The sequence below is a fragment of the Andrena cerasifolii genome, chromosome 1 (genome assembly GCF_050908995.1).
Source record: "Andrena cerasifolii isolate SP2316 chromosome 1, iyAndCera1_principal, whole genome shotgun sequence".
Taxonomy (NCBI): Eukaryota; Metazoa; Arthropoda; class Insecta; order Hymenoptera; family Andrenidae; genus Andrena; species Andrena cerasifolii.
Genome location: NC_135118.1, coordinates 3,008,550 through 3,020,934, shown reverse-complemented (window position 1 = coordinate 3,020,934; position 12,385 = coordinate 3,008,550). Strand labels below are relative to the sequence as shown.

Here is a 12,385-nt window from a genome sequence, read left to right as displayed (position 1 = left end):
CGAGGAAAACACCTTTGTCACTAGCGTTGCGTAAGCCTTGTAATTAAATGTATCGGTGTATACAAATTATGCGTTTTAATTATTCTTGTGCGGTATAAGCGGCGTGTAGTGTTCCCTTAACAATGGGAACAGTATAATTAGTCTAACATTTATAGTTCTTGAAAGTATGCATCTTTAATGTTGGGTATGAAGGTTGAATAATATGTACGGAATTCATCTTGTTTTTTTTTATGTATATTAGTATTGCGTCATTTTAAAAATTTTGTTGGACATAATTTTGTTTCTACTCCAACGTAAAGATTTTAAATTAGTTCATATGGTAATATTAGAAAACTGTAATTTACTCACAGTGGCGGATTCAGGGGGGGGGGGGCTCCCTCAAGGGAAAAATACTTATTTTAATTTGCAAGATACTTATTTTAACTTAGCAATATGAGAGAAAATATGAAAATTGATTAAAAAAAAAACACTTTCATTTAGCAGGAAAATATTATCGGGAAAGGTCCCTGGTTTATTTCTCAGACCTGCGCCCTAGAGAAAATTTTGGACTCGCCCTTGCGCCCTCCCCCCCCTGAAAATCCCAAATCCTCCCCTGTTTACTCACCTTCAGTAGAATTGTCCACATAAATGCAGATGACAATCCGCAAGTGTTCGTTATTATGAAACAGGGAATTTCTATTCATAGACCTCATCCATAATCTACAAGGATGAACGTGATAAATATTTCGCAAGAAAATTAATCAGAAACACGACGGATACAATAATAATGTATTTAACAAATATATGATATGATCCTTTTTATTTAAACAATGTCTAACTTTCTCAGCAAAGTACAAGTAATTTTCATATATCCTCGCACCAACAAATAATATTGTTTTTCAATAAAATACAATGTCTATGCGTCTCCGTGATCGTACCTTGTGTGTTTCATGTGTGTTTCTTGTTTCGATTATCTCAATAATACTGCTACGAACATCCTTTTCGCGATATAAAAATGGAATATTCGAATGCAATTCTTGGCCGGATCCAACTGTATCATCAGAACGTTACAAAAGCTTTTAAGAAAACAGAAATGCATTTTTTTCTCCTAGTATACCTTTACACGCTTGGATATGTCGTAAAGGAAGAATTATTGCACCGTGATACATTGAACGCGATGCGCACCATACGCGTAGGTGTAAATTAATCGTTAAGAATGACCTCGTGAAGGTACATAATACCAAATTTTTTTTATATATATATATCGTAATTTTAAGCCAAAAATTTCAGCAGGGCAATTTACATATTTACAGTAATTACATGCGGAGAAACGTTGGAAAGTGGCCTCGTATCCATTACCTTCATAAGGAACATAGATCGTCCGTGAATCCACGTTAGGGCTATTCGTCAATTTCCTTAATTAATGGACAAATGAAGTATACGTTTAAGGCATATCGTTCTTTCGAATAAGTATACTTACTTAAGTACATTTCAAACGTGTACAGAGAAAAAAAACAATTCGTGCTTCACAGTTGAATGCTATTACAGGCCCGTGTACAATTGAAAAACCCCAACGTAGATAAGAAACATTTTATACGAAATTTGCTTTCTTCTTTTTTATTTTTTTTGGAATGTCTGAAAAAAAGTAGCTTCCTCGCCAAGCGTTCAGTGGGTAGAATATCCAGGCGAGACTTTTATAAAACGAAAACAAAAAAAAGAAACTGTATTCGTCTATAACTTTGAATATTAGATCGTAACGTTGCGTGACAAGAAAATATTCCGTTATTGCTATGCACATTCGATAACTTTCTTAAGAGTACAAATAGACGACTATAAAATGCTTTGCTTTCATTTTCATTTAATATTATTTCAATAATAATAACGCTACTAAATTGTAAATATTAATAATACTAATAATAATAACACTACTAATTTGTAAATTGTAGTATTAAATATACTCAAAAAATAACTATCCTTATTTTTCCTGTACTTTTACCCTCCGTGTTTATTGTAACATGTGATGATGATAATATAGCAAAGTATAAATCCCGATGTAATGATCAGTTTTGTTTTTTTTTAACATGTTCATCATCTTCCCCACGTAATTGATGCAGAGATTGTATCTCATTTCACAGTAACACTCTTTGTTTGCATTCCGTCAAAAAGTTGGCAGCGTTTAGAGATTATCATATCTTCGCCCCCATTCGGTTTTAATTAATTTCATTGTCGCACCGTACAATTTTCTTCTTTTCTTTCTTTTCTTTTAAAAAAGAGAACTGCTTTAAAAATTCACATGGCGTACCAGACTGCCACGTATTCTATGCTCTTCTAACATTCGACCTTTCGTACGCTACTCTTTATTGTCACATTCTCTCTCTCTCTCTCACATTCACTCTTGCATGCTTTCAAGAAATCTTGATACCTATTATCCCTTTCATAGGAACCCGCGCAATTACCTTATGTTGAAGGTATGCAATACAAAGAGTCGCGCGATATCCCTACGTCTTTCTATATTATATTACCAAATATTAGTATCTAGTATTTCAAATATATGTATATTAATAAAGGCCACGAGTGTGTTCAATATAAAATTACTAATCAGTAGTTGAAATTCGTTCGTACTAAAGTTGTATATATATAAATGTGTGTACAGTATCCTCTCGCTATGGGCTCGCACTGGCCCCTACGCTAAACGCTCATCGCTATAACCACCATTTCTCGGAATATTCGGGCGAGCATTCGCCGTCATTATGTCGCTGAGGGCTCGCTTTCGTCCCCTCTAGTTTTCTTTCATTCGCGCCATCAGCGCCTCGGAATCGCCTCCTCTAAATACTCGCTAAGCGCTCGCGCCTCGCCCCGAGCCGCGAGCCCATAGCGACACAGGGCGCTGTATATGTGTCTGTGTGTTTGTGTATATATATATATATATAATTTTTTGCGAACACTTCATACTCCGTGCTTAACTTCTCTATATTTATTATAAAGACGGATATTATTGATTTTATGTTTCGTATATCGAGCGGTCGCTTGTATATTATCAATGTATTTTAGGCCAATATTCAGACGATACTTGTAACTCACTAAAAAACAATGCTTGATCTCTCCACGCCGCTTTAAAATATTTACTCATCTATCGCTTGGATTACCTTCTACGCTGTAAACAGTAAAATAATAGATCAGAATAAAACTGGAAGATATGTATACGTGGCAGGTGCATAGCGACCGCTATTGACAAAAAATAATCTTAATTCATCAACAAAAGCGAGTGATGACACAAATAACAATACAAAATATTTCTCGGGCAAATCCTTATCAAGGACGGACAGTATGCGACGACGTGATAAGGACCGCGACGAAAAGGTAACCACTGAGAGAAAAAAGAAGAGTCAACATAGGCGGGCGTTACTCTGCGATGCTCGACAGTAATACTTTGACAAAGGAAATACTGACGCGCCGTTGTTCAGAAATTTCCGTACGATGCTTGGACACAAAATAAAATAATATTCACAGATTTATGTAACACATTTTCTTGTCATTTTAGCGAAGGTAACGGCTATCGTTGGTAAACGGGTGGAAAAAAAGAAGAAGAGAAAACAACATTAGCTAACAAAATAGCTAGGATAACGATGTTACTATTACGAATTAACATTATATTTCGCAGCTAAAACAGCAAGAAAATTTACTCGCGGTTAGGAGAAAATATATAAACATCCTTCTTCACGAGATAACTGCGTGACAGTGGTCAATATTGGAAGCATAAATGGAAGACGGCGCAAGTTGCTCGCTCGTCGCGTTCCTTGCCAATCATAAGAGCTTCTACTTAGCTGTACTTCAGAGTATAGAATCAACGTCGAAAAATAGTAATATGTATCATAAACTTTACATCGTTGTAAATTGGAAGTGGCATATACCTCAAAGCTTCTCAAAAAGAAAACATATTATAAAATACACTCGACAAGTTTCTAAAAAATTGTCCTTGTATAGATCAATCAGAGAATCTGTACGTCTCTCGTACATATCGGGGTAAGTGATTACTGAGTTCCCATGCATACGCGGAACTGGAAGAGAATTTTAAAGGCACGATGAAATTGGCAGGCAAATAGGCAGATTGATGCATAATTTACATGTTCTCGAATTGATCGACACGGCGCTTAGTATTGCCTTTGCGAATCTCACGGAGTGTTTTATATTTGTCACGACCTTGGCGGACATTTTCCCTGTGAATCTTGTCCATCACAGTTTCCTTTGACTCGTCGCGCGACTGCGCAAGATCTTGCTTCAATGCCTGGAACACATTAATTTTATTTAACGCGCCACAATGTTTAGGGGGGTGTGGTTCAATATTAACAATAGAAAATGTTCGAATTGACGGAGGGTGGCCCAACTTTGCGCAATTAGCATTCGTTTCGCGGAATCTACCATATTCTGTAAATATGATCTAGGGCGAGGCCACGCCACAGGTTCTCGCCTGAACCATATTCACAAAATATTGCAGAGATGTGTACGGAATAAATGAGGACCGTGTAAAGCGAGGGGCAAAAGCACTGCTGACGAGGAAAGGACCAGGACTAGAAACGCGCTCACCCAAAAGTGGGGCGTTTCTTAAACGGCTCGCCGAGCCCTACAATTTGATATATGACTCATTAGAACAGCGCGTTTCCAGTTCTGATTCTCTCATTCCACGCGACAAGGCAATACAGGCAAGCCGAAAAAACTCCCTGTCTCGAAAGAAGGCGATGTTCGTTTCAGAACCGAATCTGCATGTATCGAGAAATAGTAGTGATGGGCGTGGTACCGCTCAAGCAATATTGATACCTAGCGGTGAAGTATCATGGCATCTCAAGCACGTATGAGTACCGTAGGTATCAGAAGGTATCGATACCTAAATGATACCTACTCAAGAGGTTCAATCCTTTGTAGGTATCAACATCTTGGCTGGACTTGGCATCGACACTATTCGAACCCGAAATAAGCATCCATAGGTATGAGTACTTGGAAAGAGTCGTTTCCCAAATGATACCTACAAAAGTCTCGGTCCTTTAAATTCAACTGCGTTCGGGTCGGACGAGATGCCGCACGGCATCCAGATCGTGAGGACACCCAAGGCGCTGCCTCTCCAAGTGTTGCGACTTTCGACCCTCGAAATGGTTGGAATACCCATTAAGAAGTGAGAAGTCTTTCAGTTCCGCATTTCTCATCAGATCTATGCGAAAACGACGCCAATCGATACCTTATGTTTTTCCGATGAAAATAACACCAAGAACGACGTAATTCGGACCATAATGAAGAAAATTACTTAAAAAATTGATTTCCATAATCTCCACCTAATTTCGTTAAAAATATTCCGATTTGCATGAAATTTGGTATAATTTTCATTGGAAAAACATAAGAAATCCATCGGTACCACTTCCATATCGATACGATAAAGAATAAAGAATGCAGTTTTTCTTAAACAGATATGAATCCTCGGTCGACCGCAGCGAATCGAGGCTGGCGCCCCGCAGACGAGGGTGAAATATTCATTTCAGCGCATGAAGAAGTTCTTTATTCTTCATCGTATCGATATGGAAGCGGTACCGATGGATTTCTTATGTTGTTCCAATGAAAATTATACCAAATATCATGCAAATCGGAATATTTTTAACGAAATTAGGTGGAGATTATGGAAATCAATTTTTTAAGTAATTTTCTTCATTATGGTCCGAATTACGTCGTTCTTGGTGTTATTTTCATCGGAAAAACATAAGGTATCGATTGGCGTTGTTTTCGCATAGATCTGATGAGAAATGCGGAACTGAAAGGTATACTAACCACTTCGAGGGGTCTTGTTTTCGGCACGTGGTGCCGGGTCCCACGTTCTTTGACTAGCGTCGCGAGAGGATTACCCAGTACGTCTATTTCGCTTTCTCTCGTTATATTAATTCTCTTTCCCTGTCCAACTATTCAGGGGTCCCTTATTGCGAGACTTTGTATGCTCAACGGCGGACCCCAACGCAGTCGAGTTTAAAGGACCCAGACTTTTGTAGGTATCATTTGGGAATCGATTCTATTCGATACCTAAAGTACTCATTACGGTTTCGATACCTATGCATGCTTGATTCCTGTTCGAATGGTATCGATACTTAACTGTTGCCGTGATACCAATTCCACCCAGTATTCATTTTAGGCTGGGGGCACACGAGCATTTTTTTTTACGTCCGTCGCGACGGACGTCAATTGTGACGGACGTGTGTGTACACCACACACGAGCGTTGCTTCTTTTGCGTCAGTTCGCAAAGGAAGTACAACCGATATGGACGCGTGTGACATTGTAACATTTTCATACATGACGTATTTATATTTGAAAGATAGGCGAAAGCGAAAATTTTCGGTACATCCCATAAATGGGGAACGATATAGATATGGGCATTATTTTACGTTGTACAAACAACTACGTAAAGACCCTGAAGAGTATATTAATATTAATATCCATTTCGACAATTACACGCTCTCACGCAACGGACGTCTGACGGTACGTTTGTGTGCCGTGCTATACTCCCGAGTATATAATTCAGAACGTGCGTCGACGTTTCGTAACGTCGGTTCTAGCATAAATACGTCGATGAAAAATCAACGCGCGTTGCACCGTCCGTTGAAAGTAACGTCCGTTGCAAGTGTGCGGACTCTAATATTCTACAATGTATTTCTACAACGCAGCGTCGTGACGTCCGTCGCGACGGACGTAAAAAAAACGCTCGTGTGCCCCCAGCCTTAGCTCCTACTGGTATCAAATGTCGATACCAAGTACTTACAATTTCGATACGCATCGAACCTTCCAAACGAGTACTTTGGGTATCCAACTACTTGAAACTCATGAGAAAGACTGGTATCACGCCCATCACTAAGAAATAGGAGGAGAAAGTACCTTGAGTTGGTCATGAAGACGTTCATTTCTTTCTGCCAAAGTGCGTCGTTCCTCGACAGGATCAATTATCGATTCGTCAGTTGCAAGGTCTTTAGTAACATCACCATGAGGAATCTCGTCTTCGCCCTCCTCCTCGCCTTCCTCATTTTCTTCAACGTGATGATGGTGCGGCGTTGTATTAGCCTGATACGCTCGGTCAGCCTCTTCTTGCCTTAATCTATTCAGGTGAAATTATCGGGTTACAGCTGTATATTTCTCTTTCATATACGATACAAAAAGAATAAGGTTTTCATACTTGGCTGCCTCGAATTCTTCCTGCAGTCTCCTTGCCTCTGCATCCTTCGCCTCCACTTCGGATTGTATGCGTTGCACCTCTTCTTGCTTAGCTCTTATTTCTTGCTCAAGCTTAACACGCTCTGCCGCCTCCATTTCATGTGAAAGTTCAAGTTTTTCCATCATAACAGTGAGCTCCTGCACAGAACAAGAAAGCATGTGGAAACGTGTCTTGCAACAAGATTACAGAATAGGATAAGTTTATTGTTCTCTTGTCGATTACAAACACTTCCTTATTCTATACCCATTTTTCATTTTTTTTCTATAATCTACACCGAACTTAACTTAATCTGTCTCCATTTACATTGTTTACTGTAGTCTGAATTATTCTTACTATTTCTGTCTATCTCTAATTACCGCCTTCTATCCATCTTATCCCTTTTCCTAATACTCTCCACTTGCTTCTTTCTTTTTAACTTCCTTATCTACTCTTCCACCACTTATCCCAATTCCTATTATTTTTCTCCCGCGTCTCCTTACTACATAATCCTACGATTCCTCTTCTTCTCCACAAATTCTGAATCTCGTTATTCCGATCATCCCTTATCCCCCCTTTCTTCTATCTCTTTTGTACCTCTCTGGGCATTCCCGTCGTTAAAATGTCTTTGATATATTCCATTAACCCTTAACTGGTATCCTGGGGTCAGTCATGACCCCAAGCACGCAAGGTTCGCTGCAAAATATTTGGTTGTCTAAGTTTGTGAACTGAATTTCTAATTAATTTGATCATAATAGTTTAACTTTCTACGTATCTATTATTTTATACATTACCTACGAACAAAATAGGTATTCATAGAGGTTGATCTAATGTCGACTTTACAAATTCCTGTGTCCTTTTTTATTTGGGGTCTGCCACGACCCCAAGATAACAGTTACGTTTGAAAAAACAGTATACCAGTTAAGGGTTAAATTCTAACGTTCTTATTCTCCCCTTTCTTTCTCGCCCACGCATTACCACATCCATCTGCACTTGTTTTCTGCTTTCTGCTCCCTTCCAGTCTTTATCCTTCCCCCAATCCCTTCATAACAATCCAAATTTAAACGCTTTCTCCCAGGGGTTGAAAACAGTTATGATATCGGTTTCGGTTCTCGAAACAGTTATGAGAACTGAAATAATCTTGAAACAGTTACGAGTGAAAACGGTTCTGGCCTATATCGGTTTCGGTTCTACAGAACCGATATTATATCGGTTCCGTAACGGTTATATATCGATTATACAGTAAATTCTCGCTATGAGCTGGCTCAACCATGCGTAAGCGCCTTTTAAATTATGATTAAATAATAAATCTGTGAAGAATAAATTGAATCTCAAAAGGAGTTTGAAATAATTTTTTTTAAGTTACGTTTAAGTTAAACCCTTATTAATGTGGCGCGCCCCCTTACTGTTATAAAACCGATATATAACCGTTACGGAACCGAAATTGGTATAGCCAGAAATTTCGGTTCTTCACAACTGTTTCAGAACCAATATATAAGAGTTTGAAATAGTTATTCTCGGAACCGTTTCAACCCCTGCTTTCTCCCCATCCCGATATGTTTTACATTAAACCTGCACGCACCTTCTGACGATCTTCCAATTCCTCCTTCGCGGCTTGCAATTGTTTAAGCTGTTCCTCCAAGCGCCGAATCATTTCCTGAGCCTCGTTCAATTCTGCTTGCCGCCTGTCCATCTCTTCCGCCATATTTCTCAGCCTTTCTTCGTACTCTTGTTGCTTCTTTTCTGCGCGTTCTCTCGCAGCTATCTCCAACTGCAGCTTTTCCCTCTGTTGCTGTTTAGCAATTTTCTCTTCCCTCGCTTGAGCCTTTGAATTTATAAAAAAAAGGAAACAAATGGTATTCTTACGTAATCAAGAGCAACGAAGATACCACTAACACGCTAGGATAAGTACCTTCATCTGCTGCACATCAATTGTATCAGGTTTGCGTCTACGCATATAGAGTTCGTGGTTCCCCATGCACAGTGCCAGAATTCGTTTATTAATCTTAACCCTAGTCGCAAAAAAGACGAAGTCCGGCGCCTTTTTGTCAATAGGTTTGATTATGAATTTCTTATCGTTGAACGATATATTCCTGATCTCGGACCATGGGAAGCCGATCTTTGGCGTCAGCTTGTCGTCCTTCTCGTATATGTTCAGACCCAAGGCATCCACGCCTAGCCAGAGGTCTGTGCCCTTCTTATTGCGAATTTCAAAGTAGTTCACTCCGTACATTTCCAAATCCTACGACAGGAAAAGATGAAGAAAAGAAACATTAATATCAGCAACGTGATAAAAATCGATGGATTGTATACGACCAGAGTCGTTGAATAATTAATCGTTACCTGAGCAATCTTCAGGTATTCCATCATGGCATCTTCGCGCAACATTCCACGATGCTCTTGCCACCAGTTAGTGATCGAAGTCTCCCATTCTTCTGTGCTCATCTTGTGCTGGTCCACGACACGTTGCGGCAATAAACGATCGTTTACTAAGAAGCCAGCAGTATGTGTACCTTTTTGGTAGTCTCCGTGTCTTGCTTGGACCGCGTAGGAAGCTAACAATACAGATGTTTCCGGTGGGCAGTAGATATCATCCGTAAGAATCGCATTTTTCACCTAAATGTGGTTCACAACACACGGTAAACATTTTAATCATCCGTAATCACTAATAACATCGAAATTTCTAGTGTCTTTATCTAGTCTACTTAATAAATACTGAACTTCTCGTTTATTATTGCATTTTTTTAATTCAATTATTAATATTCTTTTAATAAGCCATTTAACCTTCCTGAACTCGCGTTTTTTCATTGCATAATTTTTAATAATTATTCAGGGTTATAATACAGTAAAAAAAATGCGCAAACTAATTTGGAAAATATATTTCTTTCTTTAGCAGTCTTTCGAAACAGTCTTCAATAATTTGAACTTAAAAAATAAATCAACCGGGCGTATTAATGATTTTTGAAAAATCAGCGGATTTTGTGTTAATAGAATAGCTCAAACAGGACGGAGATGTACGAGGTCTCCTGTAACTGGTGTTAACAACCAGGTGGTTTCATATGAAACGTCTAAAATATGGAGTAATAATTTTTTATCTGCAGCTTCGTTTCTGGAAAAGTGCCATCGACAATAAATGTAATGCAAATACGTATGAAACGAATCCTTGCGCAATAATGGGTGGAAATTGTATAACTTCCTTTCGACCGGGGCTTTGCGTTCATGAAATCAGTGTTGGAGATGGAACTGTTTCTTACATTAATCAAATCAACACGTACTCGGCTGATTTTCAAAACAATGCCCTGCTCCAAACATAGTTATTTCACAACGTAAAACAAGGCACATTCCTGCGCAAAGATCTAATTTCAAGGTATTATATTTATTATCATTTCTTCATCGACTACACGCGTCCGTAACGAATATTCAATGTTCAAATGCTTTCGAAAATCGAGACCCAAATCAAACGTTGCTATTCCATATTTTCGCCCTCTTTTTTCACGTAGAATCGTCCACCTTTTGGGTTGTGCCACGAGTTACAGGACACAGTATATATTCTGCAAAAAATATAAAATGTAAGGCTATCATTAAGTTTGTCCATTACAAAATCAACGAACGTTATTCACGAATGGCTACATCATGATAATGGTATTTGAAAAACTTTATGCCTTCTAGTTTCAATTAAACGGACATTTCATTCCTTTGGCAATTTTCCTGCATGATTCATATCCGTCTCAGCGCTTTACAAGCCTTTGTTATGGAGTCAGGATGTGGTTTGCAGTTGAAAGGCATAGGATCACGAGAAAACCCTTAATATCACATACAATGGAACAGTGAATATTTAGCATGTTGCTCCTTGAATTTTACTATTTGCATTTGTAACAGCCCTCGATAAAACTGATAATTAGAAAGTTCCGCGGATGACTTTAATTACGTCAGCTACTTAGTATGTTATATTATTCGTAGATTATTATGATGTACTAATTAACAATTATATACTGCTCACATTCTACTCGCGATAGAAATGATATTGTTTAAAGAAGTGAATTTTAAAATATTGTCCAGGAATGGAAAAGAGTTTAATTCCATTTTATTGCTTGAAAATTTTGAATCGTCCAATCAGTGACAGACTCGTTTTTAACCATGCAACAAATTTAATGTGCAAACATGCTTCTGACATATCACGTCGATCTAACACGCAAGTGAATTGCACGATAATGGGCAGTTATGTGCTCAACCTCATTGCTCTATAACACAATTCTATTAGCAATACCTACTGAATAGTTGAATAATCGACGATCATCCTCTTACCTTTCCCTTAAACGTACTCTGCCTTATTTTTAAATTGAAGCCTTTTTTCGCAATTCAATATTTACAATACTTTTATATCTTCTTTTAACTGTTCGAACAAAATGATTTTATTTATTTTATTATCGTGTTATACGTGGAATGTTAATTGCATTATGGTATTCATTAGGGAGGCTCTTATTTACTCTTGGTAAATTTTTTTTTTTGAAGATTTTCTTCGGGGCACCCTCCAGAATAGTTCCAAATAATTATAAAAAAATTCGTGTAAAGTTTGAGCTCGATCGGACAACGGGAAAGGGTGCCCCCGGGCCCTTAAACATTTAAATCATTATTTAACAGCTCGCAAAGTTGATTTTATATAATATCCTCCAAGTTATTGATTAAATAAAAAAAATATGACGAATAAAAATTGTAGATCCGGCCAAGGAGTATCTTTTATGTTGTATTACTTTTTCTCGTGCGATAAACGGTTTCCGAAAAAAGTCCGAAAAACTAAAAAAAAAAAAAACTTTTTTTCCTCAAATTTTGAAACTTTAAATGCTTCTAGAACACTTTTTATTTATGAAGGCGAACAAAAAAAAATGGAATTTTTATTTTTGAGGACTATTTTTTAAACATTTAAGGGCGGGACATCTGCCGAAATATACGAAAAAGATAAAAAAAAAGTTTTTTCTCAATTTCAGTGGTTGATATGTCATGAATGTTTCCTGAAAATTTGGGACGAAATTCGCAAAAATATCGAAGATATAGAGTCTCAATATTTCGATATTTTCACGAAGATATAGAGTCTATATCTTCGATATTTTTGCCAATTTCGGTCCCAAATTTTCAGGAAACATTCATGACATATCAAACACTGAAAATAAGAAAAAACATTTTTTATCTTTTTC

General features: G+C 37.8%; 1 protein-coding gene across 4 annotated transcripts in view; it reads right to left on the bottom strand.

The window, feature by feature from the left end:
- Window positions 1–2,043: 2,043 nt before the first annotated feature.
- Moe (moesin) overlaps window positions 2,044–12,385 on the bottom strand; it is a 72,242-nt gene continuing 61,900 nt past the window's right edge. For all 4 annotated transcript variants that reach the window (XM_076814370.1, XM_076814195.1, XM_076814128.1 and 1 more), the window contains 6 exons: window positions 9,537–9,809; window positions 9,106–9,435; window positions 8,776–9,018; window positions 7,179–7,354; window positions 6,884–7,100; window positions 2,044–4,264 (listed from right to left, as the gene is read on the bottom strand). In XM_076814370.1, coding sequence (XP_076670485.1) covers window positions 4,100–4,264; window positions 6,884–7,100; window positions 7,179–7,354; window positions 8,776–9,018; window positions 9,106–9,435; window positions 9,537–9,809 — 1,404 coding nt within the window. In that variant the 3' untranslated portion in view covers window positions 2,044–4,099. The remainder of the gene's footprint in view (window positions 4,265–6,883; window positions 7,101–7,178; window positions 7,355–8,775; window positions 9,019–9,105; window positions 9,436–9,536; window positions 9,810–12,385) is intronic.